We start from the raw sequence: 27,235 nt of genomic DNA on the forward strand, positions 1-27,235 counted from the left end.
AGAGGTGAAATGACTTGCCCACGGTCACACAGCTGGTGGCTAGATTTGAATTCAGGCATTTCTGACTTCAGGCCCAGCAGTCTAAACACTACACCACCAGCTGCTTAACTGGAAAGGGAGAAAGGGGCCAGGTTGTGAAGAGCTTTAAATAGCATACAGTGCTTCTAATTGATACTAGAGGCAGCTGAGTATAAAACTAGAGTGAAAAGAACACAGGGCTAGATAGAGGACAGACTGGAGTTGGAAGAAGACGCTCAGGCGGAGACACAAAAAAAGAGTCAAGGCAAAAGATAAGGTGAGCTTGAATTAAGGTAGTGGCTGTGTGAGCAGAGAGAACGGGTCAGATGGAAAAGATGCTGCAGAGCTAGAAATGCAACGTCTAGCAACTGATCATACTTCTGGGATGAGAGAAGAGTTAAGGATAACACCAAGTTGTGAACCTCTATAACTTGAATGAGTGAATGAAGCACTTACTATGTGCAAAGCATTGGGGACACAAAGAAAAAGTATGACAGGCTCTGTTCTTAAGGAGATCAGATTCTAACAGAGGAGACAACAGTTTCAGCAGCAAGTCAGATGGAAAGGCACCATGGTCCTTGGGATGCTGTGGCAAAGAACACAGTGATGCAAATTCCTGACTTATTTTTATTGATAATAATGTTATTTTTTAAATTCTGAGCTATTTGACAGTGCCAAGGACTTTGGCAGCATCTACAGAAAGAGTAGCCAGGTCTGATCTCCACTGGGGTTTGCCTCCTGCACTGATGGCTGCAGGAACAGAGTTAGAAGCAGGACTGGTGGTCTGGGGGGCACTGCCATTTCCAGGGCTCTTGGACATACCTGTCCATTAGTAGAAGCACACTAGTGATTGATATCGGTAGTAGCAAGGAAGGTGGGCTCCTTTTCTTTCTTCCTTTTTAAAAAAAATTCAGTATTATTTTATATTTAGTTCTAAATTCTCTTCCTCCACCTCCCCATCCCCCACACACTGAGAAAGCAAAAACAAAAAAATCTATCAGAAATATGTATAATCAAGCAAAACAAATCCCAGTATTAGCCACACCCAAAAAGAGCATTAATAAACATTTTAAAATGCACAGGAAAAGTTTTTAAAGTGTAAAAGGGGTCACAAATACAAGAATGTCACTATACTGTGAAATTTAATATATACTTCTTAAAAATCTAGCTGTATATAGCGAAAGTTCTCAGCTCATTTTGATTGCAGATTATTTTGGTTTTTGGCTTTTGTTTCTCCACTTGTATCCCCAGTACCTAGTGTTGTACCTTACACATGACAGGTATTTAATACTTATTGATTGGCTTAATTCTTTCTGGTTCTTTTTTGTATATCAAAATTACTGTGATGATTAAATTCACAATATGTGATAGGTTAACTGTTACATCAAAAACCTGGAGCTAACAGGGGTGAAAAAGACTAAAGACACAGGTAAAGGTGAAAAGTAGGGATATATCTCCTGAGCAATAGCCCGGAAGAACAAAGAGAGCTCCCTGTGACTGGACTTTCAGAGAAGCAGATGATTATGTCACTTACTATCAGTATATGTAGGGTGGCATATCTACAATTTGAAAAGTGTTAAAAAGGCTTAGAATACTTACTGTGGATAATAATAGAGGGAACTGATAAAGGCAGAATACAAGTACTATTGAGCAGTAGCAAGGATTGATCTGAGCTTATGTTTCATAAATTTGTAGCAGGTGAAATTAATTTCAATTTCATTACTTTCTCCAGTGACTCTCAGTAGCCCTGGAACAGGTGAAGATAAAGCAGATACAGGTTACCTAGGGATGAAGATTCACAGGGTGGGAATAATGTAAATCAAGGATTATTAGCATGTTAACTACTGAAATAACAAAGAAGCAGATCAGAAGGGCATGACTAAGTACAGAGGCAATTGAAGAGACAGACCAGGAGAACAGGCATTGATCAAGGGACCAGAAATCACAATATAGACAAAGTATGAGTGAGTGGGCCAGAAGAAAGAACAGGCAATTATGGCTGGGAGATGGAATACTGGATATCAGAGGTAATGGAATTAGAAGAGATGGTAAAGTGTAGGATATAACCATGACAACATTTGGCTAAAGTGGGCTATGGGAGTTGAGGTCAATGAATTTTTCAGTCATAGGGTTTGTCCACACGAATATTCAAGTGCCAAAGGAAGATGACAGAGGACATAGTAGAAAGATGAGCCAGGTTGAGAATGCTAGAAAAGTGAGTGGAGTGGTTGGTGGATGAAAGCAATAAAAATAGAAAGAAGAGTAAACAAACGGCATGATTTCAAAAGAAGAAAATTTATCGTGAAATGGTGGTAAAGGATAAGTCTAGAAGTGACAGTAGGGGAACAAAGGTATACACTAGCTTCCTATTAGGTCTGAAAGTCAAAGAAGTCAGAGCAGGATGAACGTCTATTGAAGGGAACTGCAAGGAATTCATCAATAACCATTTATTAAGAGTTACCTACTGCTAGTCACTGTATGAGGTGGCTGGGATACAATGACAAAAGCCAATCACTGCCTTCAAGGAGCTCATATTCTATCAAGAGAAGCAAAGGATATACATGACATATACAAAGGTAAGTACCAATACAAGATAATTTCAGGGGGTGCTGCTAGCAAGTGAGGGGAATCAAAAAAGGCCTTATAGAGAGATGGCAACACTTGGAGAGGACCTTTGGAGGAAGAAAGATGACTCCATTAGGGAAAGCCTATGCAAAGGCATAAAATCCTGTATGAAAAAGTATTAAAACAGTTTGGCTAGACCACAGAATACATGAAGGGGAAGTAAGGTATAATAAGCCTGGAAAGGTAAGCTGAAGACAGTTTGTGAAGGGCTTTAAATACCAAACAGAAGGGTTTGTATTTGATCTAAGAGGCAACAGGAAACCACTGGAGCTTTCTGGAGAGGAGAGAGACATGGTCAGACCTGTGTTTTAGGAGAATCACTTTTTCAAAGCAAATTTCTTTCACAGAAGTTATGTCTTACACAACTTCCACACAGATTACCTTAAAAATGTGCAATGGACTGCTTGTGCCCACCATATTTCTCTGTCTATTGTCCTTTGGACACACAACTTTGAATCTTTAGAGCAGTTCGCCATTAAGTAGTTTCCCAAATGCAAATGAGCCCACTCTTTTCTGTTATTTTAATTCTGGATAGGGCCCACTGACCATTCACAATGCCTGTCTTGGATATATACGCGTGTGTGTGTGTGTGTGTGTGTGTGTGTGTGTGTGTGTGTGTGTGTGTGTGTGTAAAATATGTTAATATACTAATGAAGTGGAATGGAGAGTGAACTGAACTTCCTTGCTTATGCAAAGTCCAAATGAAACAGGGACTCCCTGTTGAGGTCCTGCTGGTGCAAATAACACTATGTAAGACTCAAAACATTACAGGGACTTCTGCAATGAGATCCATGATTTTCAAAGGAGACTGGTTTAACAATCCAATAGGAAACACCAAAAGGATAAAAAAATTTACTACAGCACTCCTATTCCTGGAAATAATCATTATAGCAATATTCTTGATAATTTTATTTTTCACATTTCAATGTTCCTTTGAGAAGAATATTAATAAATGGGAAATATATGGATTAACTTAAATGTCAAATATATTCTGAAGAATAGGAGAAACAGGTGACATACGGATGGTTTATCTTCTAGATTACTCTAAAGCATGAACAAGAAGCAGTTCTTTAAAATGTTTAAGTGGTTATTCATTACAGTTCTGAAAGAACATGGTCATACAACAAAATCTCTAATATTTCAAATAATTCTAAAGAGTCTCAATTCTTTAAGAACTGGCTACTGGATGGAGTGGAAGATGTATTCTTCCTCTCCATGTCAAGAAGCCATGGAAAAAGGTTGAGATATTTCTGATGTATTTTCTTTTGCTACAAAATAAATACTTAACAAAAATTCCAGGTTTATAAAGTTTTGAAAACTGAATCATAATTATTCTAAAGGGATTTATATGGGGACAAATCTGGTCTAAAAATTTCAATTCAACTAATTTCATTTAGATTTCTGAATTAATTTTTTAACAGTAGTGCCTCTAGATTACTTTTGCATGGAACTCCTGATACTGGGGAAGACCTTTGGCATTCTGTACCAGTCTAGTTTATAGTTCTTCAGGAGAATTCAAATCTTTTACTGCTACATTTACCTTAAACTCTTTGAAGGAGAACAACCAAATCAACATGGGGCAAATGCAAATTCAGAAACAGTCTAAAAACAGAATGTAAGGCCCTTGAGGGAAAGGCCTTTTTATTGTTTCTGTCTCTGCATGATCAGGACTCAGCACAGGACCTCTGCCCACACGAGATGCTGAATGTTTTTTAAACTGAACTTATGGCCTGAACAGGCTAAACAACATTCTCAAAGTTTAAGAACAAAGAGAAGGATCATGATTTGGACTTCTCTATGAACCATGAGTACTAATGTGCTATATAATATGTGCTATATAATAACCTGAAGTCTGTGACAAATGGCTGTACCATTTTCCAGATGAAGATATAAGGGGAAAAAAAGAGTGATTTCCCAAAAATCATTTAAATTAGATAGAACAATCTAACACCTTTCATGTAGTGGTTCTAAGTTCTTATTACTGCAGCTAACATAATGTAGATATTTAATAAAGTTTAAATAGAAAAATGGATTCTCAGATAAATAATAGTCCTGTTAATAATTCAGGTACATATTATAAAATTTGTCTTAGATGGTAATAATAAATTTGGCTGATATAAAATAAAAACTAACATAAAACCAAATAGAATAGATGTGTATTAATAATTCTGATGAAAAACTGAATAAAACAATATGTATTATTTTTAAAATACATCACCAAACTCAGTCAAAATACATTATACCTTAATACATTACTTAGTATTTGTTTCTTTTTCTTTTTTTTCTTTTTGGCTAGGCAATGGGGTTAAGGGACTTGCTCAGGGTCACACAGCTAGTAAGTGTTATTATGTGTCTGAGGCTGGATTTGAACTCAGGTCCTCCTGAATCCAGGGCCGGTGCTCTATCCACTGCGCCACCTAGCTGCCCCTCATTACTTAGTATTTGAAGTCAATACATTCCTCATCTCTACTGGTTTAAAAATTTTATGTTCTGAGACTACAAAATTTATTCATCATTACCACAAATATCAAGTAAAAAATCCTGAACTCTCTTTTTATCTTTACTTTTAAAATGACTCAAGTGAAAAATTCTTCTCATTTTGCTTTAAAAAGTCTATTAATCAGCAAATTATTTTATTATAATAAATGCTTACCATTATTATAATAAACAATTACTAACCAAAACTCCAGCAGTTATTCTAAATACACTTTCAAAAACCTAGTTAGAGCTCATATAATGGAACTAAGACTTTTTATAATTTCTAGCACATTCACAAACATACCATGAACTTTCCCAAATGATGAAAACAAAATTTCTCTTGTTAAAATATCTCATCAAACTATATTATGTAATGTGGTTGCCTACCATGTGTGCTAGCAAATCTATTAACATTCATGCTAAAGCTGCAAAGATTTAATGAGCTATCAGTATGAATGAGTATCCTTCTGCTTGGCAAAGGAACAGATTAGAGAAAGATAACACAATGAACCCAAATGATCACAAGTTTTTCTTTGCACTCAATTGCTCTAATGGCTAGTGAAGCTACCCTATAGAAGAGAAACGGAGTAAAAGCACTTAAAAAAACCAGGTAGTCTGTATTTAAAAGAATGTAAAAAATCCCTACTCAAATTACTCACCCCATTTCCTGTTTTACCAGCAACCATGCAGCATGCTGTAGGCAGTTTAGTCACACCCAGAAAGAAAAAGGAAAAGGGGAAAAAATGTTCAGTGAAAATAAGTTTCAACACCATCACTGAATACCTAAACTAATTTGCTAATAAAACTCCTCTTTTTAGAGGAGTTAGCATTTAAAAATTTAGCAGTAACCTCACTCTCCGTAAATACAAGAAAGGCATTCAAACATCACTTGGTTTGCAGTGAGTCTAGAATTAAACAGGGGGTATCCCCTATACTCCTACGGATTTCCCACTAATGTTGCATAAAAATCAATGAAATCACACATTAATTTTTAATGTATTTTCCTAATTTACAAGGGGAGTCCCAAACTAAGTTTGACCTGAAGACACAAATAATTAGCTATTCTCCTTTCCCACGAGGCAAACATTTGGGAAGTCAATTTTTTAAAAATTACATTTTTGAAAGGAATATTGAAAACTTGAGAAATCTTACTCAGTTCAGTGAAATGTCTATCCTAAACTTCACACTAAATATCATGCATTTTATATGTGTATATATTTCCTACACATGCAGACATATGAACCACATCATTAGGCATATCACTAGATTGGCAAGCAAGTAATGAATTTTTTGGCCACAGAACTCCTAAAGACCATCTACCCAAAACCAAGCAAGGTTACAATCTATGACTACATATACATATGTATGCATATAAGTAAAGTGAAACATACAGGTAAAACATTTAACTCAAATATGTATGAGCAAACTAAAGAGTCCTATGAGAGCAACCAGCTACAGATTAAAGACACTGGTCAAATGCTGAATAGTTTTATCATCTGCTGTTATTTGTTTCTTACTACTACAGATAGATCACTTGAATTTATAACCAATGTAAATACTATGTTTTACATACATTTTATTATTTGAGACACAATATGAGGTAGGCATGACAGGTATTACCCCCATTTTACAGATGAGAAAAGGTAAGATCAGACAAGTTAAGTAATTTGCTCATGGCCACAGAGCTACCAAGTATATGAGACAGGATTTGAACCTAAGAGTTTCTGGTTCCAAGACTTACCCTTTATCTACTATCCCACATTATTCATGGTACAAGGGATCAAGATTATCTCCCTTGCAGGTTCTGAAAGCTTAAATGAAAGGTACTATACATAACTAGGTGTATAGCTAGGTGGCACAGTGGATAGAGCACCAGCCCTGGAATCAAGAGGACCTGAGTTCCACTGTGGCCTCAGACACTTACTAGCTGTGTGATCCTGGGCAAGTCACTTAATCTCAATTACCCAACAAAGAGAAAGAGAGAGAGAGAGATTGAGACTGAGATTAAAGGTGCCAGCTTTGACTAGGGAAGGCAAGTTGGTGACACAGAGAGAGTTTTGGATTTGGAACTGTAGGACCTGGGCTCTGCTCTGTGTTGATCTCAGAAAGTCATTTCACTTTCCTGGGCCTCAGTTTCATCACATGTAAAAAGAGGAAGTAGAGTTCGACAAACTCTGAACTCTCCCTCAATGTGAAATCTGTGACTTTACCAAGTCTTGTCTATGACACATACAAGCTGTATAACCCAGGGCAAATAACTGCTTGGTGTCCCCAAGCAACTCTAAATTCTAGATGGGCTGCCAAGCTACTTGAGTGGAGGGAGTTTCAATGTTGAAATTTCCCTACATTGATGAAAACATAGATACAGACCAAAAACAAATAAATACCACCCTAAAAAATCCAAACTAATGTGTGAGGTTATAGCAAAATACTTAAAATCAGAATTTCAATGCCATTGTATTACTGTTCTGCCCAAAGCTTAACATGTAAGCACAACTAATGATAATGTGATAATGTAGTATATACTGATAGTGTAGACAAAACATGTATCCCTGTATCACTGGCCACTATTCAAGATCGGAAACTTATTTTGGCCTATATGTGTGATGGATGAATGTAGAAACTAAAATTGATTTCAAGAGCTGTCTCATCATGTTATCTAGTTCAGGGGAGTTTAAATTAGAGTGTGTGTACCCCAGAGAGTATGAGAAACAGAGGTAAAAAACAAACCAAATAGAAGAAAGGCTGCATTCCAGCCTTGGTGAGATTGCCAGTCCTGGGAGTGTTTGAGACACCCCCTACCATCCAGCTCATTCATTTTTGCCCAATACTAAACCATTCCACTATTGGCCCCAAAATACTGTACAAGTTCCCGACCTCTCCCCTTCTGACCAAGCATCCTATTCTCAATATGGTTATAATGTAACCATAATGTCTGTGCAGGTGCAGATAGGATAGTTCCCATGTCACCCTAAGCATATACAAACCTTGCCCCCAGAGTGCTTTGTGGCAGTCGCAGGAACCCCTTAACCAACTCTGTGCTTCAGGGAAGCACTCAGTGAATAAGAGTCTTGGCTACTCAGCTTCACTGGCAATGGGAGGGAGGGAGTACTACAGGATAAACAGGCATGGATGAGTTGTGAACTGCAGTTTTATAATTAATTTTAGAAAAATTAATGAGACTGGGGATCCATTTATTTCAATATCTGAGAAATTTACTTGCTTGGTTTCTATAAACTTACAGGAATTCATTAATTCATGAAACAAGCCACAGGAAGAATAAGATATATATTTGGGGAAAAAAGTATGAGTTGGAGACTGCCAAAGATGGTTGAGTAAGAAGAGGCAGTATAGCCCAAACCCTCCCACAACTACTCCAAAAGACTGAAGAGCACCAGACTTAGTGGAGAGTTAGATAAATCCAAGAGAAACCACAGTGGGTTATTTTTCCAGACAAGCCAGCACAAGGAAATAGCCAGAGGACTCTGGGCACTGAGGAGCGGGTCCAGTCAAGAAGTCCACGTAAAACATTCTAGTAAGCACACTGGGCTGCACTTGCAACTACATACCAATATACAACAGAGATAAGGCAGCAGCTGTGTTGCTTTGACCCTGGACCAGGGATGCAGATCCAGCACAGATGGGGCTGAAGCCTTATGCTATGCACCAAGGCAGGGAGTGTGGTTCAGGAAAAAGACACACCTCTGTCACTCTGACCCTAGAGCAGCACCTCAGCTCACAGACCAGGGCTGAGGCCTGCAGATGAGTAACTAGGACAAGGAGCATGACCCAGAGGTAATCCTGGATTTTTATAGCTCTAAACTGGCAGAGGGTTCCAAAGAGATGACAAGGGCTAGGGTCAGCGGCTGTTTACGGGAGCTCTGAGCATGATCAAGTATGCAGCTGTGTTGCCCAAACCCAAACCAGAGCCTGTAAAGCTTTTAGAACAAGACAGCAGCGATCGGGCGATGCTCTAGATTAGACTTACAAGTATGTTCAAAGTTCATGGCAACCTGGTCTGAGCTGCCCCGAGTTGCCTGAGTTGCACTCAGTACCTGTAGAAAACAACTGCAGGATTGCAAAGACAGATCAGCGCCAAAGAAGACTATAACATTTCCTTCAGAAATGTACGCAGTCTAGCACAAAGACTCAATTCAGGAAAGAAGGCTGGAAGAATGAGTCAACAAAAAAGACACCAATGATAAAAACCATTATGAAGCCAAGCAAGGATGTCTAAGACAAAAACCCAGAAGAAAAGAATAACTACACAACAATCTACAAGCAAAGCCTCAAACAAAAACACAGCTTGCCAACAAAGTTAACCAGAATTTCTGGAAAAAATGAAGAGTAGAATGATATTATAGAGGAAATGAGAGGATGGGAGGGGGGTGGGGAGAGAGAATTCTTTTTTTTGTTTTGTTTTTTGTTTGTTTTTTATATATGAGGCAATTGGGTTAAGTGACTTGCCCAGAGTCATACAGCTAATGAGTTTTATGTGTCTGAGTCCGAAGTTGAATTCAGGTCCTCCTGACTTCAGGGCCGGCAGGTAGAGAGAATTCTTGAGGAAAGATCTGGAAGGACAAATTAAAACTTACCATTACCTGTAAATGTCTGACATTCATGATTTAAGTACTCTGAAATTCCTCTTACCAAAACCTATTCTCTTTCCATATGTCAGGACCTCAAGTCTTTTAAATATAGCCTTTGCCCTCATTATGGCTTCCTATTACTCTCTACTTTCCTATTCCATTACTTGTACCTGGTCTTCACTTCTCTCCCTTAGAAATCTTGACCCTATAGTTGCTGGGCTCAATTTAACACTGTCCTCTACCTTTAAATTCCTTGCCTCCGATATTGTTGCCACTAATCCCTTTCCAAACCCTAACTTGGATAAGGTTTACTTCACTCTTAATGACATTCTAATGAATGCAGATGGAGATAATCACATAACTATGCTGACCACCTCCAACTTAGGTATGAATTGATGGTATCTAATCTCAACTAAACTCTCATTACTACACTGCAATCTTTCCTAACTGATGCTCTATCACAGTGGTGTCAAAATCAAATAGAAATGGGAGCCACTAATTTATACATAAAGAACCATACAACCCACACATTGAGTTTTAAAGTGTAATGTTATCTATGTTGTATTTTTATTTATTTTGCTAAATATTTTTTCAATGACATTTTAATCTGTTTTGGGCCACACATAATCATCTGACACCTCTGCTCTCACATTCCCCATAGCAGTTGTTCTAAACCTTCTTTTATTAACCTTTATTAACTGTGCCTCCTCCTTAGCAAAGAATCTCACTTTACACTTTATTGACAAAGCAAACATCATCCACTATGAGCTCCTTCTTCTCACCAATTCTACACCTCAAATCCCCTAAATAGCACCACTTGTTCTCTCTTCCTTTGCTCCATTTTGGAAAATGGCTTCCCTATGTCAAAGCTAACCTCTCTGCTTGTGCCCTTGCCTAAATTTTTTCCAATCACCTCTGGGAGTCTGTCCCTTGATTTATATTACCTGTCTCAGATCTTTAATTTGTCTTCACCCACCAGGTCTTTCCCTTCTACCTACAAACATATTCAGACTCCTGCCATCCTAAAAAATCTTTACTTAAGGAACTACCAAATGGGGAACTACCCTGATCCAGATGGACTTACAGGTAAATTCTATTTAATATTTAAAGAGTAATTCATGGCTATGATAAATTATTCTCAAAGTTGAGAAAGAAAGCATCCTACCAAACTCTTTTTATGAAATACAGTCTTCTGAATACCTAATCCAAGGAGAGATAAAACAGAGAGAATACTACCAACCACTATATATAATGAGTATCATTTCCATTTCTTAAAAATCTAAGCAAAAAGACCCCCAAAATTATTCATTATAGTCAATTTGGATTTAAACCAGAAAGATAAGGATGTTTCAATATTAGGAACACAACATAATTAATCAAACAAAAAACCCCCAACACCCAAAACCATTACTATATTTGTTAAGTGCAGAAAAATATCTGCCAAAATGCAACATTCATTTACACTAAAAGTTCCACTAAATATAAGCATAGAAGAGTCTTTTAAATTTTTAAAATTTAATATCTAATTATATAAGAATCATGAGTGGCTAATAATTATGCTATTAATAATGAGATCATAATTAGATTATAAATTTTAAAATATGGAACAAAAGTATATATTTAAACCCAAAAGTTAGCATTATTTGCAATGGGTAAATACTAGAAGCTTTCTCAATAAATAGAGGAGTAAAGCAATAGCAATAAGACAAAACAAAAAAAATTAAAGGCATAAACACAAACAAACAGGAAGCAATTTCTATTTGTTGATGGCATGCTGGTTTCATTAAAAGCGCTAGAGAATTAGCAAAGAAATTGAGGTAATTATTTCTGTAGTAGTACTAGTAAAAGTAAATCCACAAAAATCAAGAACATTTTGCACAGCAGTAACAAGATCCAAGAGAAAATAACAGAAAGGCAAATCCCTTCCACAATAACTATGAAGTACGTAACAGTTGGAGCATCTAGGTGGCACAATGGAGAGAGTGCTTGGTGTCAGGAAGACTCATCTTCCTGAGTTCAAATCTGGCCTCGGACACTTACTACTGGGAGACCCTGGGCAAGTTACTTAACCCTGTTGACCTCAGTTTCCTCATTTATAAAATGAGCTGGAGAAGGGAATGGCAAACCCCTCCAGTATCTTTGCCAAGAAAACCCCAAATGGGGTCACAAAGAGTTGGATACAACTGAACAATAAGCAAAACAGCTGGAGTCAATCTGTTAAAGCACATTTAAGACATATAAACCCAAGTCTGAAACATCCTTTAAATAGCAAAATAAGACAGTTCTTGCTCTCAAGGAGCTAGATATTAGTAGTAGCCAGACAGCTATAACAGTAGCTTATCAGTAATAGCTAGATAGCTAGGATAATGGACTCAGGTGAAGACCTGGGTTCAAATTCTACCTTTTATACCTTTTATAATGCCATCCCTCCAAGAACATTTGGCTAACTGAAGCCTAGCTAAAACCTGACTCATGGAATGATAATATTAGGGGAAGCCTTTTTGACATTCCTTAGATAAGAAGCCAAAGGGGAGTTTTGAGCTTCCCAGGGTAACTCAATGATTTAGTATTTGTGAAGGGAGTCCGCTGGCTCCTGACTCCATAGTTATCTTTGAGGTATGTAAGTCTTCTTTCAATCAGCCCACTGTGAACCCTCAAAATGTAGTTTAATCTGTAACCTGAATTAGTTTACCTATAGAGTCTGTTTAACTAGGTTTGTTTCCTGGGGGGAGGTATGAGATTATGATTCTATTTAAAGCAGCTCAACATTTTTAGAGTAAGAGGATTTATTTATTTATTTCTGTCTCTGATATAATTTTGCCTATAATAGTACTCCTTAGAATCCTAATCTTTGTTCAGGGTTATTTTCTCCTCCTGATCTACCTCCTATGGTTAGTTGTTGTATACTGATGAGAGCTGTCTTTCAAAGTTGTTTGTCTTTACAATATTGTTGCTATTATATAAATTGTAATGCTGATTCTGCTCACTTTAATCTTCATCAATTCATATATGTCTTTCGAAGTTTCTCTAAAACCATCCCCTTTATAATTTCTTACAGTATAGTAGCCTTCTACCACATTCACTTACTGTAAAATGTTCAACTATTCCCCAATTTATGGGCACCCCCCTCAGTTTCCAATTCCTTGCTATCACAAAAAGAGCTGCTATAAATATTTTTATCTTTTTCCTCTTTCCTTGATGTCTTCAGGATATAGATATAGTAGTGATAACACTGGGACAAAGGACACATAGTCCCAAATTCTTTTCCAGAATGGCTAGACCAGTTCACAGTTCCACCAACAGGGCATTAATGTACCTGTTCTTTTCCACAGCTCTTCCAGCATTTGCCATTTTCCCTTTATGTCATCTTTGCCAATCTGAAGGGGGGGGAGGGGAAGGATTGTGGGATTAGTACCATAGGGCTGTTTTAATTTGCAGTTTTCTAATCATTAGAGATTTAGGGCATTTTTTTCCCCATATGACTATTGATAGCTTGGATTTCTTCCTGTGAAAACTCTCCCACTCACTTCTAAACCCCTTTAAATCTGGCTTCTGATTCATTCACTATACAGAAAAACAAAGATGCCCACTATGTGGTGGGCGAAGCCTATGTGGCCAACCAACATGAAAACATGGAGAAGAACCATACAAGAAGGGGCATACACAGATAGCTAACAATCTGCATGGTTGAGGGAAACATCCAAATCGATAAGATCACATATCCTTTTGAGTATTTAAGTACTTTAATGAACTAAAAAAAAAAGCTCAGTTTATACGTTAAGCAATGTAATTACTCCTAATAGAATTATAGAATTTCAGAGTTAGAAGGGTCATGAACCTAGTTTAATCAATGTTAAGAAAACATAATTTGATTAAACATTATTCATTCAACAACTGTTTTTCTGACTGCAGAGGACCTGCAATTTACTTGTTATGTGATACCAGGCAGGTTACTCCACTTAATCCCATAACAGAAAGATCATTAGATTTAGAAAGGAAGGTTTTGGGTTCCAATTCCAGCTTTATTTACTCTCTTAGAATTAACTTCCCTGAGGCTCACTGAACCTATCAATCAATCAACTCATCAATAAGCATTTATTAAGTTTATTAATGTAGACACAAAGATAAAACCGTTATTTGCCCTGGTGGAACTTACATACTGTCCAGGGGACAACACATATGAATACGTGCAAAAACACTTTTTGAGAGAGTAAAGAGCACTAGGAGCTGAGGGGATCAGGAGAGTCCACGTACAAGTAGTTTGTTGTTGTTGTTCAGTCATTTCCGTTGTGTCCAACTATTGCGGACCCCACTTGGGGCTTTTCTTGGCAAAGATACTGGAATGGTTTGTCATTTCCTTCCCCAGCTTATTTTATAGATGAGAAAACCAAGGCAAACAGGGTTAAGTGACTTGCCCCTAGCCCACACAGCTAGGAAGTGTCTGAGGCCAGATTTGAAGTCAGGAAGATGAGTTTTGATGACTCCAGGCCCAGGCACTTTATACACTGTGTTAGCCCAATTTTGAAACATTCACACTCATCTACTACTCAATCCTTAAAATCCAGCTTCCAATCCCATCCATTTATTGAAATGCATTTTTCCAAAGTCACCAAGAACACATTAATTGCCAAATCCAAAGGCGTTTTCTTTTTCCCTAGTCCCCTAATATAGTTAACAATCCCCTCCTTATTGATATTCTCTCCTCCCTGGCATTTAATCTTCATAACCTATGTCTCACTTACATTTTCAATCTTACTGAATATCACTTCCCTTTCTGACACTCTCCATTGCTGTCAACTAGCCTGCTAGCCATTGTTCCCCATCTATTACATTTCATCCCTTTCTTCCATGTCTTTGCAGAACTGGACCCCTCAAGTATGAAATCTACCTGTGCCTTCCAGAATCCCTAGCTTCCTTAAAAATACAGCTCATATGCCACTCATGGTCTTCTGACATGCACGTTCCTCCTCTCTTGAAATTAACTTTAGTGTATATGTTGTATTTCCCTCTGTAAAATGTAACCTCTACAAAGGCACAGGCTGTTTTGTTTTTGTCTTTGTATCCCCCAGTGCCTTGCTTATAGCAGGAAATTAATAAAAGTTTGCTGAATTAAAGAGTTTCTGCTACTTGTCAGGTCATTCTTTGCTTTCCTTTGTTCAATTTCCACCTCTCATCCAAGAGAGATTGTACTCCAAGACTTTGTTTCTAAGCCAACTTCTCTACCTTCTTTATAAAGGCTGCTTTGACAATTTCATCTGATCCTATGGTTTCAATTATCACTTCAAACCCCAAGACTAAATATCCAATCACACAACTAGAACTGTCTGCTACATATGTCTATCTCATGCTCAATATGACTAAAAGAGAACTCATCATCTCCCCTACCTCAAACTTACCACACCTCTCAACTCAATCACTTCTGTTGATAGCACTACTGTCCTCCTATTCACTCAGGCTCAAAAAGTTGGAATCATATTGGACTCTTCCTTCTCCCTCATCTCATTTTCCACAGCTAATTAATTACTAAATCCTATGGATCCTAATATCTTAGTCTCTAAACCTATGTCTTCCTCTCTATTCACAATGCCACCATCAGGCTTTCATCACCTTTTGCCTGGACTGATTTTCCTGTTTCCAGTCTTCTCTTTCTCCAATCCATCTTTCCCACAATTACAAAAATAATCTTAACTAATAAAGAAACTGGCCATGTCATGTGCCTGCCCATTAAAAACCTTCAGTGGCTTCCTACTACCACACAAAATATAAACTCTTTAAAGTCCGCCATTTAAAGCCCCTCACAATCTGGATCCAACTTACAGTCCTAGCATTCTTTCACAGACTTCTGCTCAAATAATTTAGTCAAACTGCAATACTGTCACTAATTCAACTTCCTTACATTCATTCAGATCATCTCCTATGCCTAGAAGCCACTCCCTTCCACATCTCTGCACCCAGCTTGAATGTCTTCTTTTCTATGAAAATCTACCTCTACCTCAAATGAAAGTAATTTCTTCATGTTCAAAGAAAGTAATTTATACATGCTTAAATGTTCATACAACAGTATGTCAAGATCTCTTTTATTCTCATCACATTCTGCCCTTTTCCTACTGATTTATATACATATCCTTCTCAATTAAGCTATAAACTCCCTGAGGTCAAGCAGTTATTTTTAGCTATTGTATTCCCAAGGCATGGAGACGTACAAGTATGAGGCACCAAAAACAATTTGCTGATGTGAACTCCTTCTCTTTGAGTCTCTTAAATTACTGTTATGTTTTTAGAAAAGACAGTGTTCATTTTTTCCTCTCTTTAACAATCTCTGAAACTCCCCTGACCCATATTTAGGCCAATCTCCAGTGAGGGCACTCGAAATAACAAGTAACAGGCAGGAATGTGAAGGTACCAGTATCACAATGGACAAGTCTGAAAGGACTTTTGGAATCCAAACCTCTCATTATGCAGATGAAGAAATAGTTTCAGAAAAAGGAAGAGTCCAACAGCATTTGCCCCTTTTACAATATTACCTTTGGGCTACATTTTTCATTGTAGTGGATGAAAGGGGCTCTCCCCTGACTCCTTTCCTTTGTATTCCTTCCTTCCTCATGCACAAGCTTTCAGCTTTAGCTCTAGCACAGACACATGGAGTCTGGGAATCCTGGGAATTAACTGATTGGAAGAAATAGGTATTCAAGGATGTGGTGAATGACACATCAGGCCAAAACTAGTTCTCTAGTCTGTACAACAAAAGCATGTACATAGAAGAGGGCCAATCAACCCCAGTCTACTCAACTAGCACCTAATAATATGTAAGAGATAGTGGAGAAAAATAAGATACCAGATCTCACAGCCTGTTTCATCTTGCCCTATCTAATATTGTCCCATTGACTACAAATACACCATGATGTAATAAATTTAAAATGTGCCATAAGTTTCACTGAACAGTTTGATAAAAGCTCATTGTACTGACAGGACTTTAGTATGTAAGGAAAATCTCAAGCAAATTTCCAATGAATGGCACAATGACAAAATATACAGAGCTAATTTACATAGGCCAGTGTATAAAATCAGGAGATAATCAGCAAATAAATTTAAAAAGGCTTTTAATCATGATAATGAAAACATAAGACTTTAATAAAATCCTAATTTTAAAAAATAATTCTCTCATACTTTCTCTCCTGCTACCTTACATAATTCTTTGAAGCTTGTGGAATTTTTTTAAGGGTAACCAGTAACTTGCAAAACATCTCAGTAATAAAGAATACAAACTATAATACAAAAATACAAACTGTATTTTCTCTACTTATTTTCCCTTATATTAAAAAAATAAAAAAATGTTTTAAATAAGTTAAACATATTATATTACAGTTGCCAAATGGCTGGCAGAAGAGATTAACAAAATGTCAGAATGCTAACTTCTTGGTAACTAGCAACTTTGTACAGAGAAGATTCACAAAATGTCAGATTGGTAACTTCTTAAACTTAATAGTGAAAACCTTGAACCTATATTATGAAAACATTGTATATATTTAAAACAGTAAAAATTAAAACAGGCAAATGTACAAAACAGCATTTTAAGACACATGAAATTACTAATATGCTATGATGAGAGATGACCATTTTAAGCTTGATCTTACCTAGAGAAATCATTCCTCTAAAGCAATGATTTCAGATATGAGAAATACAAAATACATATAATAAATTGAATAGTAACACATATGAAGAACACAACATGTATGTTAAGTAGTATTGAACTTTGGTCTAATTCATTATGCTGTTCACATAGTAAATATAATTAAAAGTGCTTCAGCATGTGTATATGGTACATATCAATCTCGTTTGCATAAACATTGAGGTTACAAATAAAAATATCAATTAGAAATGCCTTAAATAGGTTTGTATTTTTTAAATATGCTGATGTTATTACAGATATAAAATATCTGGTTATCAAAAACAAGTGACTTGGAAAACAAGTCAAGAAGAGATAATTTAAGAATCACTGGACTCCCCAAAAAACTATAATTAAAATCTTAAACATTCCATTTCAAGAAATCATACATGGAAACTGACCAAAACTATCAGAACTAGAGGGCAAAGGGAAGCTAGAAAGAATTTCTATCATCACTACATTATTTCTTCCTTGTGCTTCATGAATCCAATTACGTGAACAGAACATTTCCCTTGAAGTCAGTCTTACCCTGCTTATCTAGCATTTCAACAACCTCTGAGGAGTTGTTTTCAACCAGAGAAAAGTGGAAAGAAGAGATAAATTTATGAATCACTGGATTCCCCCAAAACTATGACAACATTTGAAAATTATTTTCTTTTTAAAAAGTTACAATAATAAATATTCCCTCATAATTGCAAATTATCTCATTTCAAGTCACATGCATCAGTTAAAGACTGCTGTTTCAATAAATACACAAAATTAGCCATCTTTATCTTTTGTAATCCTCTGGACTTGAGTTTACACAGCTCCAGTCACATACAGGTGATCTCTATTAAAGGCAATAACTGAAATCGGTAAGAGGAATTCACAAATAAAATGGGTAGACCTTTTTTTAAAATACATTTTCAGGAATTACAAAATTAAGGTGGTTGAAAATATTTTCCCCCATATAATTTAAGAAATCTGTTAGTGTAGAGAGCAGCTGACTGTCCTCCAAGGAAAGTGCTGCAAGGAGAGAGATCATCCAGTAAGGGGCAGAAGAAATACTGGTTGGTGACTCCCCGATATAGGAGAGGCAAGTGAGGAAGCCGTCTGATGGTCTGGCATCAGAGAAAAGGCAGCTGTCTCCCTGGGGCATGTATCAAACACCTGACAGAGAACCTCCCAGCACCTGTCAACCCAGATAATGGTTATCCACTTCTGGTGATTCACATGGCATAAATGACATGAGAGAAAGAAGCAGAAAGCCTCAATAAAGAATACTGGTCTTAGGCAAGAAACTGAGTACCTCAGAGGAAAACAAAGGCTTCAGAAGGAAAATTCAAATTTGGGAGTTAACAGCTGGTTACGAAGAACAAGATTTGTATTTCTAGGACTACAGCTTAAAATCTAAAAATGACAGGATCCTGGGGCAGGGTAGACTCTTAACAAGGAGTAGTAAGAACGTATTTGACTGGGGTCTTGTAAATCTAGTAAAACTAAAAATAAAGTAGAACCAAGATTCTTGAGGGTAGGGACCGTTTTTCATTTTTATCTTTATATCTTCAACTAGCAGAGTTTCTTACTCTTATATATGATTAATAAATGCTTGCTGAATTGAAAAGAAAAAACAGGGAAAAAATTACCCAACTGATTCATCAAGCTAGATACCATAGAGAGTAACTATAAAGAATTGGCCAGAAATTCACAGAAACAAAATCCTAGAAACAAGTCATCGCAGAGGGGCCCAGGTTAGAAATGGAGCATGTCAAAGCTCCCATGATGATCAGCAGTGGGATCAAGTATGGACACAGTCCCTGCACTTTTGGCCTGGGCAAAATAAGAAGACCCAGTCTACCAAGGGAAAAAAGATTCTAGAGAATGGCAAAAGTATTGAAAAGAGCAAAGGCTGTCCTGGTTTTCAAAAAAGAGAAGAAAACAGAATCTGTAAGCCATCAAGTCAGTAAGCCTGACTTTGATGCTTTCCCGTCAAAATGCCAAAACATATTATGAGATGCTCATTGACTGATTGATTAGTTAACATGTAGAAAAGGAAGCAGTCATCACAAAAAGTCAGCACTGCTTCAACAAAAAAGCTGATGATAGTCTAACCTTATTTGACAGGATTTCTAGACTGGCAAATCATGAGACTGCTACAGATGTAGTTTAAGGAGATGAGACATTTAACAAAGTCTCTCATGCTATCTTTATGGCAAATAGATTGAGAGATATTGGCTAGAGCAGACAACAAGAGAATTAGGTGGGTTTACAACTGGTTGAATGGTTGGACCCAAAGCAATCACCAAGGGTTACTTGGACACAAGCTTCCAGCAGAGTATGTCAGGCATCCTGTGCTATTTATTTAATGTTTTTATCTAAAACTTGGAGAAAGGAACATATGACATGCTTAGCACATTTGGAAATGACAAAAAATGAAAAGGGATACCTAAGGTCCTAGAAGTAGAATTTTAAATTTTCTCATGTGCAAAAAGAAGTGATTGTACTACTTGATGTCTAAGTTCCTTCAAGTTCTAAATATTAACAACCTTTGATCCTAAGTCAACAGAGAGCCTGAATGAAAACAAACTTTTGCCTATTCATTACCCAGAGTGATTTTATCTGCCCCTCCAGTATGAAACATTGAAAGGGGGCCTCTCATCCAAAATGTCAAAACAAGATTGCCCTCTACTGACCTAAACTGGTAAAGAACAGAAAGAAATTTGTGTGATTCAAAGTAAAATTAGTTTTTAAAAAGGACCTGTCAAGAAACTACTGTCCAAAGAAAGCATTATCAACCATTAAACAAATCCAGGCTCAGCAATTTCATTCTATAATTTTGCTTTAGTATCATAATGCGAATGAAACCTGAAGGAACAAGACAAAAACATGAATGTTTCCTAACTACTGCTTCACCTTAGATTTAAAATTTTTTAAATATATCATATGCCTTAATTATCACATTCAATATGATATATTCAAATTTTCAAGGGTTTTCTGAGGCTACTAACATGAAAGAACCAAAACAAGTTTATCACAATGGTTTTTAAAAGTTCTCTATTTTCAAAGTTGTCTTTTACTTTTGTTTGTCCAGCAATTTTGCTGGTGTCACATCACCAGAATGAGTCAGAGGCAGGACTTTAAACCAAGTCTTCCTGACTCTGGGGTCGACTCTCTATCTAATGCACCTTGCTGCCTCTCTTCCCATTCTTATTAAAGGGAAATCACAACAGAATCTTACTTACACTTCAGAAAATATCTAATTTCATTAGTGTAGATCCTAGCACCACTGAAACATTAAAACTCTTCCACCATGTCTGTAGATTGTCTTCATGAAGTGATGTGGTTCCCCCAAAAAAATTTCACCTAGAGAATTTAGATAATTTGATCATGTAAGAAGGAGACTGAAGAACTCCAAACTGAAGTCTTTCCAGTTTGGTAGGACTTGCTAGATCTTGCAATCTGATGGTATAATCTTTAAGAATCCAAAGTCACCTCCACGCCATGATAGAAGGCAATGAAATACCACTTCAATAGAAAAAACCCCACCAGTAAGCTTAAAATGTCATGAATAAAACATTATACCAAAAATGATAAAGATCTGCATAGAAGTGGAATAGCAAAGAACCTCTGAAAGGTATATCAAAATATCTTCACAATCACAGGTTTATTTTCTTTTTAAAATCCTGCCTTTCATAGCAATGACTCACTTTTGATCCAACTTGTTAGATAACTACAATTAATCAATCTCCACCATCTTAAGATATGGATGGCCACAGGGCATAGAGACCAAGGGATTAAGGAAGAATGAAGTAGCAGGAATTCAATATTTTCAGTACCCAGTGACATCGTATTTGTTTAAATAGGTCTATATTAATTAGGTTACCTAAACAGGAGAGAAGTTGTGTTTAAGATTCTTGCCAAAGAAGAAAACAAAGAAGCTAAGTCCCATGGAAAGGCCTTCCATGTCAGAGCTTGACAGTAATTCAAAGAGAAGAGTGTCAGTGAGTGAATCAATACGATTTCTTAGTATTCACTGAGTGATCACAGGATTACAATGCAGTTTTTTAAAAATTCTATTTTATTTTAGTTGCAAATTTTCTCCCTTCCCTCTGCCCCTCCCTCTTCTATCCACTGAGAAGTCGGAAAAACCCCAAAGCCCATTACAAATATGTATAGTCACGCAAAACAAATTCCTGCATTAACTAGGAACGAAGGAAGGAAGGAAAGAAGGAAGGAAGGAAGGAAGGAAGGAAGGAAGGAAGGAAGGAAGGAAGGAAGGAACGAAGGGAGGGAGGGAGAAAGGAAGGAAGGAAGGAAGGAAGGAAGGAAGGAAGGAAGGAAGGAAAATACGCTTCAATCTGCACTGAGTCCATCAGCTCTCCATCTAGAGGTGGATAACACATTCATGGGTCCTTTGCAGTTGTGGTTAGTCCCTGTGTGGATCAGAGTTCCTAAGTCTTTCAAAGTTGATTATCAATACAATATTGTGATGGTATATAATTCACTTTAAACTTCATTTTTCCTATATAATTATGCCACTTAAGAAAAGTGATTGGTTAAAAAAATGTTTTTTTTTAAACCGAGGCTCAAGAGCAAGTAAAAGAATGAAGTACTTAATGATAACATGTTAAATTATAGAGATGTTCTAAACTCTTCAATCATTAGAATATCTTCTCTACTAAACAGTTGAGAGGTAATAGTCAACATAAAGCATACAGAACTTAGGCATAATAAGCTAATCCTTTAAAAAAATCACTATCAATCAATAAGTGACTGGCACTGCTAGGTCTGGACATATAAGTACAATAAAGGAAACAATCCTTACTCAACAGGAGGTTACATTCTAATGGGCAAGTCAACAAGTCCATGTCTAAGTCTATATAGCTTAAATATATCTTGTGAACAAACACAGTTAAGAACACAGGAGGCTGTGTGTGAGCTGCATCTGAAAGAAGAGGAGGAAAGGTAAAGAGGAAGTGAACTCTAGACATGTGGAATGGTCAAATGGGAGACAAGAATTTCATGTGTGAGTAACAGAGGAAAGGCCAGTTTGGCTGGACTGAAGAATGTAGAAGGGAGAAAAATGTCCAGTGATGCTGAAAAGGTAAGTTGGGGTCAGAATGTAGAAAGCTTTAAAATCTAGACAGAGCAGTTCTTATTTGATCCTAGAGGCAATCAAGTTACTTGATCAGATTTGTGCTTAGGGAAAATTATGCAGTTGTTTTGTAAAGGAGTGTACTGGATGTGTAAGGGATGTACTGGAGTAAGCAGAGACTGGAAACAAGGAGACCAAATAGGAGGTTTATATAATAGGCAAGAGGTAATGAGATTTTGAACTAAAGTGGTGCCCATGTGAGTGAAGAGAAGGAGATCATTTCAAGAGATGCTGTGGAGGTAGAAATGACAAAATTTCTATGTGATATAATTTGAGGAATTGAGGATAATGTTAAGGTTACGGATCTGTGATCCTGGAAGGATGGTAGTGTCTTCGACAGAAATAGTTAAGAAAGGGTTGGGGGGATTAAGAGGAATTAGTCCAGTGTTGGACATACAGAGTTTGAAATATCTCAGGGACATCCAGTTTGAAATGCCTGATAGTAAGCTAGGTGGCAAAGTGGATACATTGTTAGACTTAGAGTCAGGAAGACCTGAGTTCAAATCTTACCTCAGATACTTACTAGCTGTCTGACTCTGGGCAAGTCCCTTAACATTTCTGTGTCTATTCCTCAGGTTACTGTGAGGATAGATGAGATATTCGTAAAGCTCCTTGCAAACCCTGAAGCACTAGATAAATGTTAGCTATGAAGGTTTACAGTTTAGGAGGAGTGACTGGGCCTGGATATGTGTATATGTGTTTTACAGCAAGACTGGGGGTGGGGGGAGGAGAGAAAGAGAGAGAAAGATACATAATATATATATCATAAAAATATGAAAGTAATATACATGAGTCATCTACAAAGAAATGATAGCTAAATCTATGCAAGATGATGAGGTTACCAAAAGAACATAAAGGGAGAAGAGAAGAGGACTTAGGACAGAACCTTGGGGAAGACCCACAATTAGGAAGCAAGATATAGATGACAAGCCAGCAAGAGACTGAGGAGTAATCAGGCTGGAAAGAGAACTAGGAGAGACTGGCATCACTACAACTCAGAGACGAGAGAACAACCTGGAGAAGAGGGTGTTCAGCATGTGAAATGAAGCAGAAAAGTGGAAAAGACCATCCGATTTCACAACTAAGACATCAAGGATAACTTTGGAGAGAGCAGTTTCTGTCGAGTGAGGAGGCAGGAAAGAAAGGGGTTGAGGAGTGAGAGGAGAAATGTGGAGGAAGTGAGTACAGACATGTTTTTCAAGTAGTGTAGCTGAGAAAGATATAAAATAACAGCTGTGGGAGATGGCAGGGTCAATGTAAGGAAGGAGGAGACTTGAGAACGTTTAAGGGAGTAGGGAAGGAATCAGTAGAAAGGGAGAAGTTAAAGATTAGGGAAATGGGAAAGATGACTGAAAATACAATCTTCTAGAGATGAGAGAACAGTAAGGGATCAAGTGCACATACAAAGGAAAAGTAGCACCTCTTTTTCAAAGACTAGGAAAAAGGGGGAGAATAGGAAATTGTGTAAAGGAGTTTTGAGAAGAAGAGAATGGAAGAGATATCTACCATCCTTAATCATCTTATACAGTGTCTTATGCCCAGTGAGTATTCAATAAACAATAAATGGTGATTCTGACAAATGATGAAAGAGATGCTTATGTAAACTACTAAAAAAAGATAGGTAGATAGATAGATAGATAGATAGATAGATATAAAGACTTTTAAAGACCGTATTACCTGGTAGGAAACTGGAGTTTCAGAAGATTTGTTTTGCATTCCTGGATACGTCACTCACAACCTGTAAATGTGAGCAGGCCACTTAGCTTTCTGGTGTCTATGTTTTTATATCTGCTTAATGGGAATTCTAATGATGACCTTAAAATATGGAAGAATTATGATCAATGAGTAGTAAAGGCCTACAGAAATGTTTAAAAATGTCACTATTATAACCTAAGTTTCTTTCCATCCAATGGTCTGTTACATCTTTATCAATGAAGACAACAATTAAAAGCACTCTGGTTTTTCCACATTTCTTGGGGAGGAATCACAGAATCACTGACTTTCTGAAATGGTAGCTTAGAGGCTGTTTAGTTCAATCTGTACTTGAAGAAAAAAATCCTGTCTTTACTTGAAGCTCTCTTTGCAGAGAATCCACTACTATCTGAATACAAGAATTGTGTCTTCCCTGAGTCTCCTCACCAGGATAAGCATTCCCAATTCTTTCAAACAATGCTTACATGGCATAAACTCAAGGGCTTTCACTATTCTGGCTGTCTTCCTCTGGGCATTCTCTAGTGTATCAATGTCCCTCTTAAATTGTGGTGCCCAGAACTGAACATAATACCTCAGACATGATCAGACTAAAGCAAATATGATCTCCTGGGAGCTATTCTTCTTTTATTGCTGCTCAAAATCACAACAGCTTTTTTGGCTGCCATATCACATTTTATGCTCATGGTCACAGGATTAATAAGTAGCAAAGCAGGAATTCGAATTCAGGTCCCATGACACCAAACCAGCATACTTCTCACTATCCCACACTCAGTCCACTAAAACACAAAACAACAACTGAGAAAAAGAAAACTTATTAGTTACCCATTCCTCATCTAATAGTTGTGAAATGGATTTTATGAACTCATATATAAGTCTTTGCCAGCACTGTTTTTAGATCTACCATGGTGGCTTGTAGGATAAGGAATGACAACTATATCATCTGATTGGCAAGATGGCTCAGTAGTGGTTTTCCACATACAGTTCCAACCTTGCAAGCTCAAAAGAAAGAAAATTTTTACCAGATGCAGAATAATTAAGGCTGAACCCCCAAAATGAAGAGACAGAAACACCACAGAAGGTAAAGCCTCATGAAATAATAATGGAAAGCTGAAATATTTAGTGATCCCACTCAGCCCTCACCACATAATAAGTACAACCAGCAAAAGCAACAACAGTTCTGGCTATGGTAGGTTCCTGCCTTGTCCCTCCATGATAGCCTGGGCTAAATGTGGATGAATTCTCCCCAACCCCCACCACCATCCCCCCACAAGACCCAGCCATTTGAAAAAAAGGAAGGGCAACTTGGAAGGGTGGTGGTGGTGGTGGTGGTGGTAGATGCAGTTAGCACCAAAAGGTGCCTACCAGAGGTGAAGCCCTAGGGTCATCTGTGCCTGAAGGAGAGGTGACAAGAAACCCAGCTAGAGTCAGTCCTCTCCCACTGAGGTTACTATGGATGGGGTAGCAGCTAGGCTCCCATGCCACCCAACCAAGGAGTCTGAGGACTCCATACCTCTGAGGTCTGTGAAAGAGGGAGAGATAAGAAAGACAAAAAGTGAAGAAGGAGAAGGAAGAGAGAGAAAAACTACTGGGCAATTCTTGTAGCCTTCCCTGACTGATTGACCCTCTGCTGTGCTCCCCACAACAGGTGTCCCAAACTTTTCTTTACTGCAGCCACCTTTACCACCCCTTGTCCATTGTCTCAGTAGAGGACTTTGCCTCACACTTGACTTAGAATAAATACTGAGACCATCTATCCATGCTCCCTACTCTCCTCAACTGAATTCCCCCTTCTTTTTCTTTACTTCATTCTCTGTCAAAAGGAAGCTCGTCTTGCCAGAGGTGACCCTCTACTTGTGCTCTTGATCATGTCCTTCTCATATACACCAGGATCTTGTCCTTTGAATTATACATCCTTTCACTCTGATCTTCAATCTCTCTATCCACTGGCTCTTTTCTTGTTACCTATAACCATGCCAAGAATTTTCCCTGTCCTTAAAAAATTTTCACTTGGTCAAACCTTTCTTTAAATCACCCTGCTGTATCTGTCCTCCTTTTCATAGACAAACTCCTAAAAAAAGACGTCAGCACTCACTGCCTCCACACTCTTTTTTATTTCTCATTCCTTGTAATCTTAAGTTTCTACTACACCCAAAAACTGAGACTGTGTTAAGACTACTAATAATCTCTTATTTGCTAAATGAGGACTTTCCTAAGTCCTCCTCCTTTGTGACCCCTCTAGCTTTTAACACAACTGACCATTCCCTCCTTTCTTAATACTCTCTCCTCCTCGAGCTCTGATGACACTATTCTCTCCTGACTCTCTTCTTACCTGTCCAACAATTCCCTTTTACTCTTCTGTTCTGGCTCAGCATCTATGTTCAACGAGCACATCTATGAAGATGAACTCCAATCTGTGTTTAGACTTTCTCTCCTTGCTGAGCTCTAGATCACATCTTCAACATCTCCACGTGGATATACCCATAGCCAAAAACTAAACACATTACCCTTTTCCATAAACTCACCCCTCTTCCAAACTTCCTTGTTTCTTTCCAGAATACCACCAGCCTTGCAGTGACCCAGATTCAAAACCCCAGAATCACCCTCAACATTTCTCTTACCCTTGTCTTCACATCCAATCAGCTACCAAGACTTGTTGATTCTACGGCCTTAACACCTTTTCCACATATGTCCTCTTCTCTCCACTCACATTTGCAGAGATAATTGTAATAGACTCCTAATTAGTCTCTTCATCTCCATTTTCTAGATAGTATAGTAGATAGGCCTTTGGAATCAGGAAGATGTCAGTTCAAATTTGACCTCAGACACTTAACTAGCTATGTGACCCTGGGCAAGTCATTTAACCTCTGTCTGCCTTCATTTCCTCAACTATAAAATGGAGGTAACACCTACTTCCCAGAGTTGTCATCTAGATAAAATTAGATTTTGTAAAGCATTTTGAAAACCTTAAAGCACTATATGATATCAGCTGCTATTATTATTGTTGTTGTTGTT

At 37.5% G+C, this 27,235-nt stretch overlaps 1 protein-coding gene across 6 annotated transcripts in view; it reads right to left on the minus strand.

Annotated features, from left to right (window-relative positions):
* The window catches only part of PUS10 (pseudouridine synthase 10), a 90,801-nt gene that overhangs the window by 45,204 nt on the left and 18,362 nt on the right, over nt 1-27,235 (minus strand). For 4 of the 6 annotated variants that reach the window (XM_020985499.2, XM_020985498.2, XM_020985497.2 and 1 more), the window contains one exon: nt 5,781-5,815. In XM_020985499.2, coding sequence (XP_020841158.1) covers nt 5,781-5,815 — 35 coding nt within the window. Of the gene's footprint in view, nt 1-840; nt 914-1,617; nt 1,787-5,780; nt 5,816-24,187; nt 24,249-27,235 lie in introns of those variants that run through there. The other 2 variants (XM_020985500.2, XM_020985501.2) reach the window with 2 other exon arrangements.

Source organism: Phascolarctos cinereus, unplaced genomic scaffold (assembly GCF_003287225.1).
Source record: "Phascolarctos cinereus isolate Bilbo 61053 unplaced genomic scaffold, phaCin_HiC Scaffold_2;HRSCAF=192, whole genome shotgun sequence".
NCBI classification, from domain to species: Eukaryota; Metazoa; Chordata; class Mammalia; order Diprotodontia; family Phascolarctidae; genus Phascolarctos; species Phascolarctos cinereus.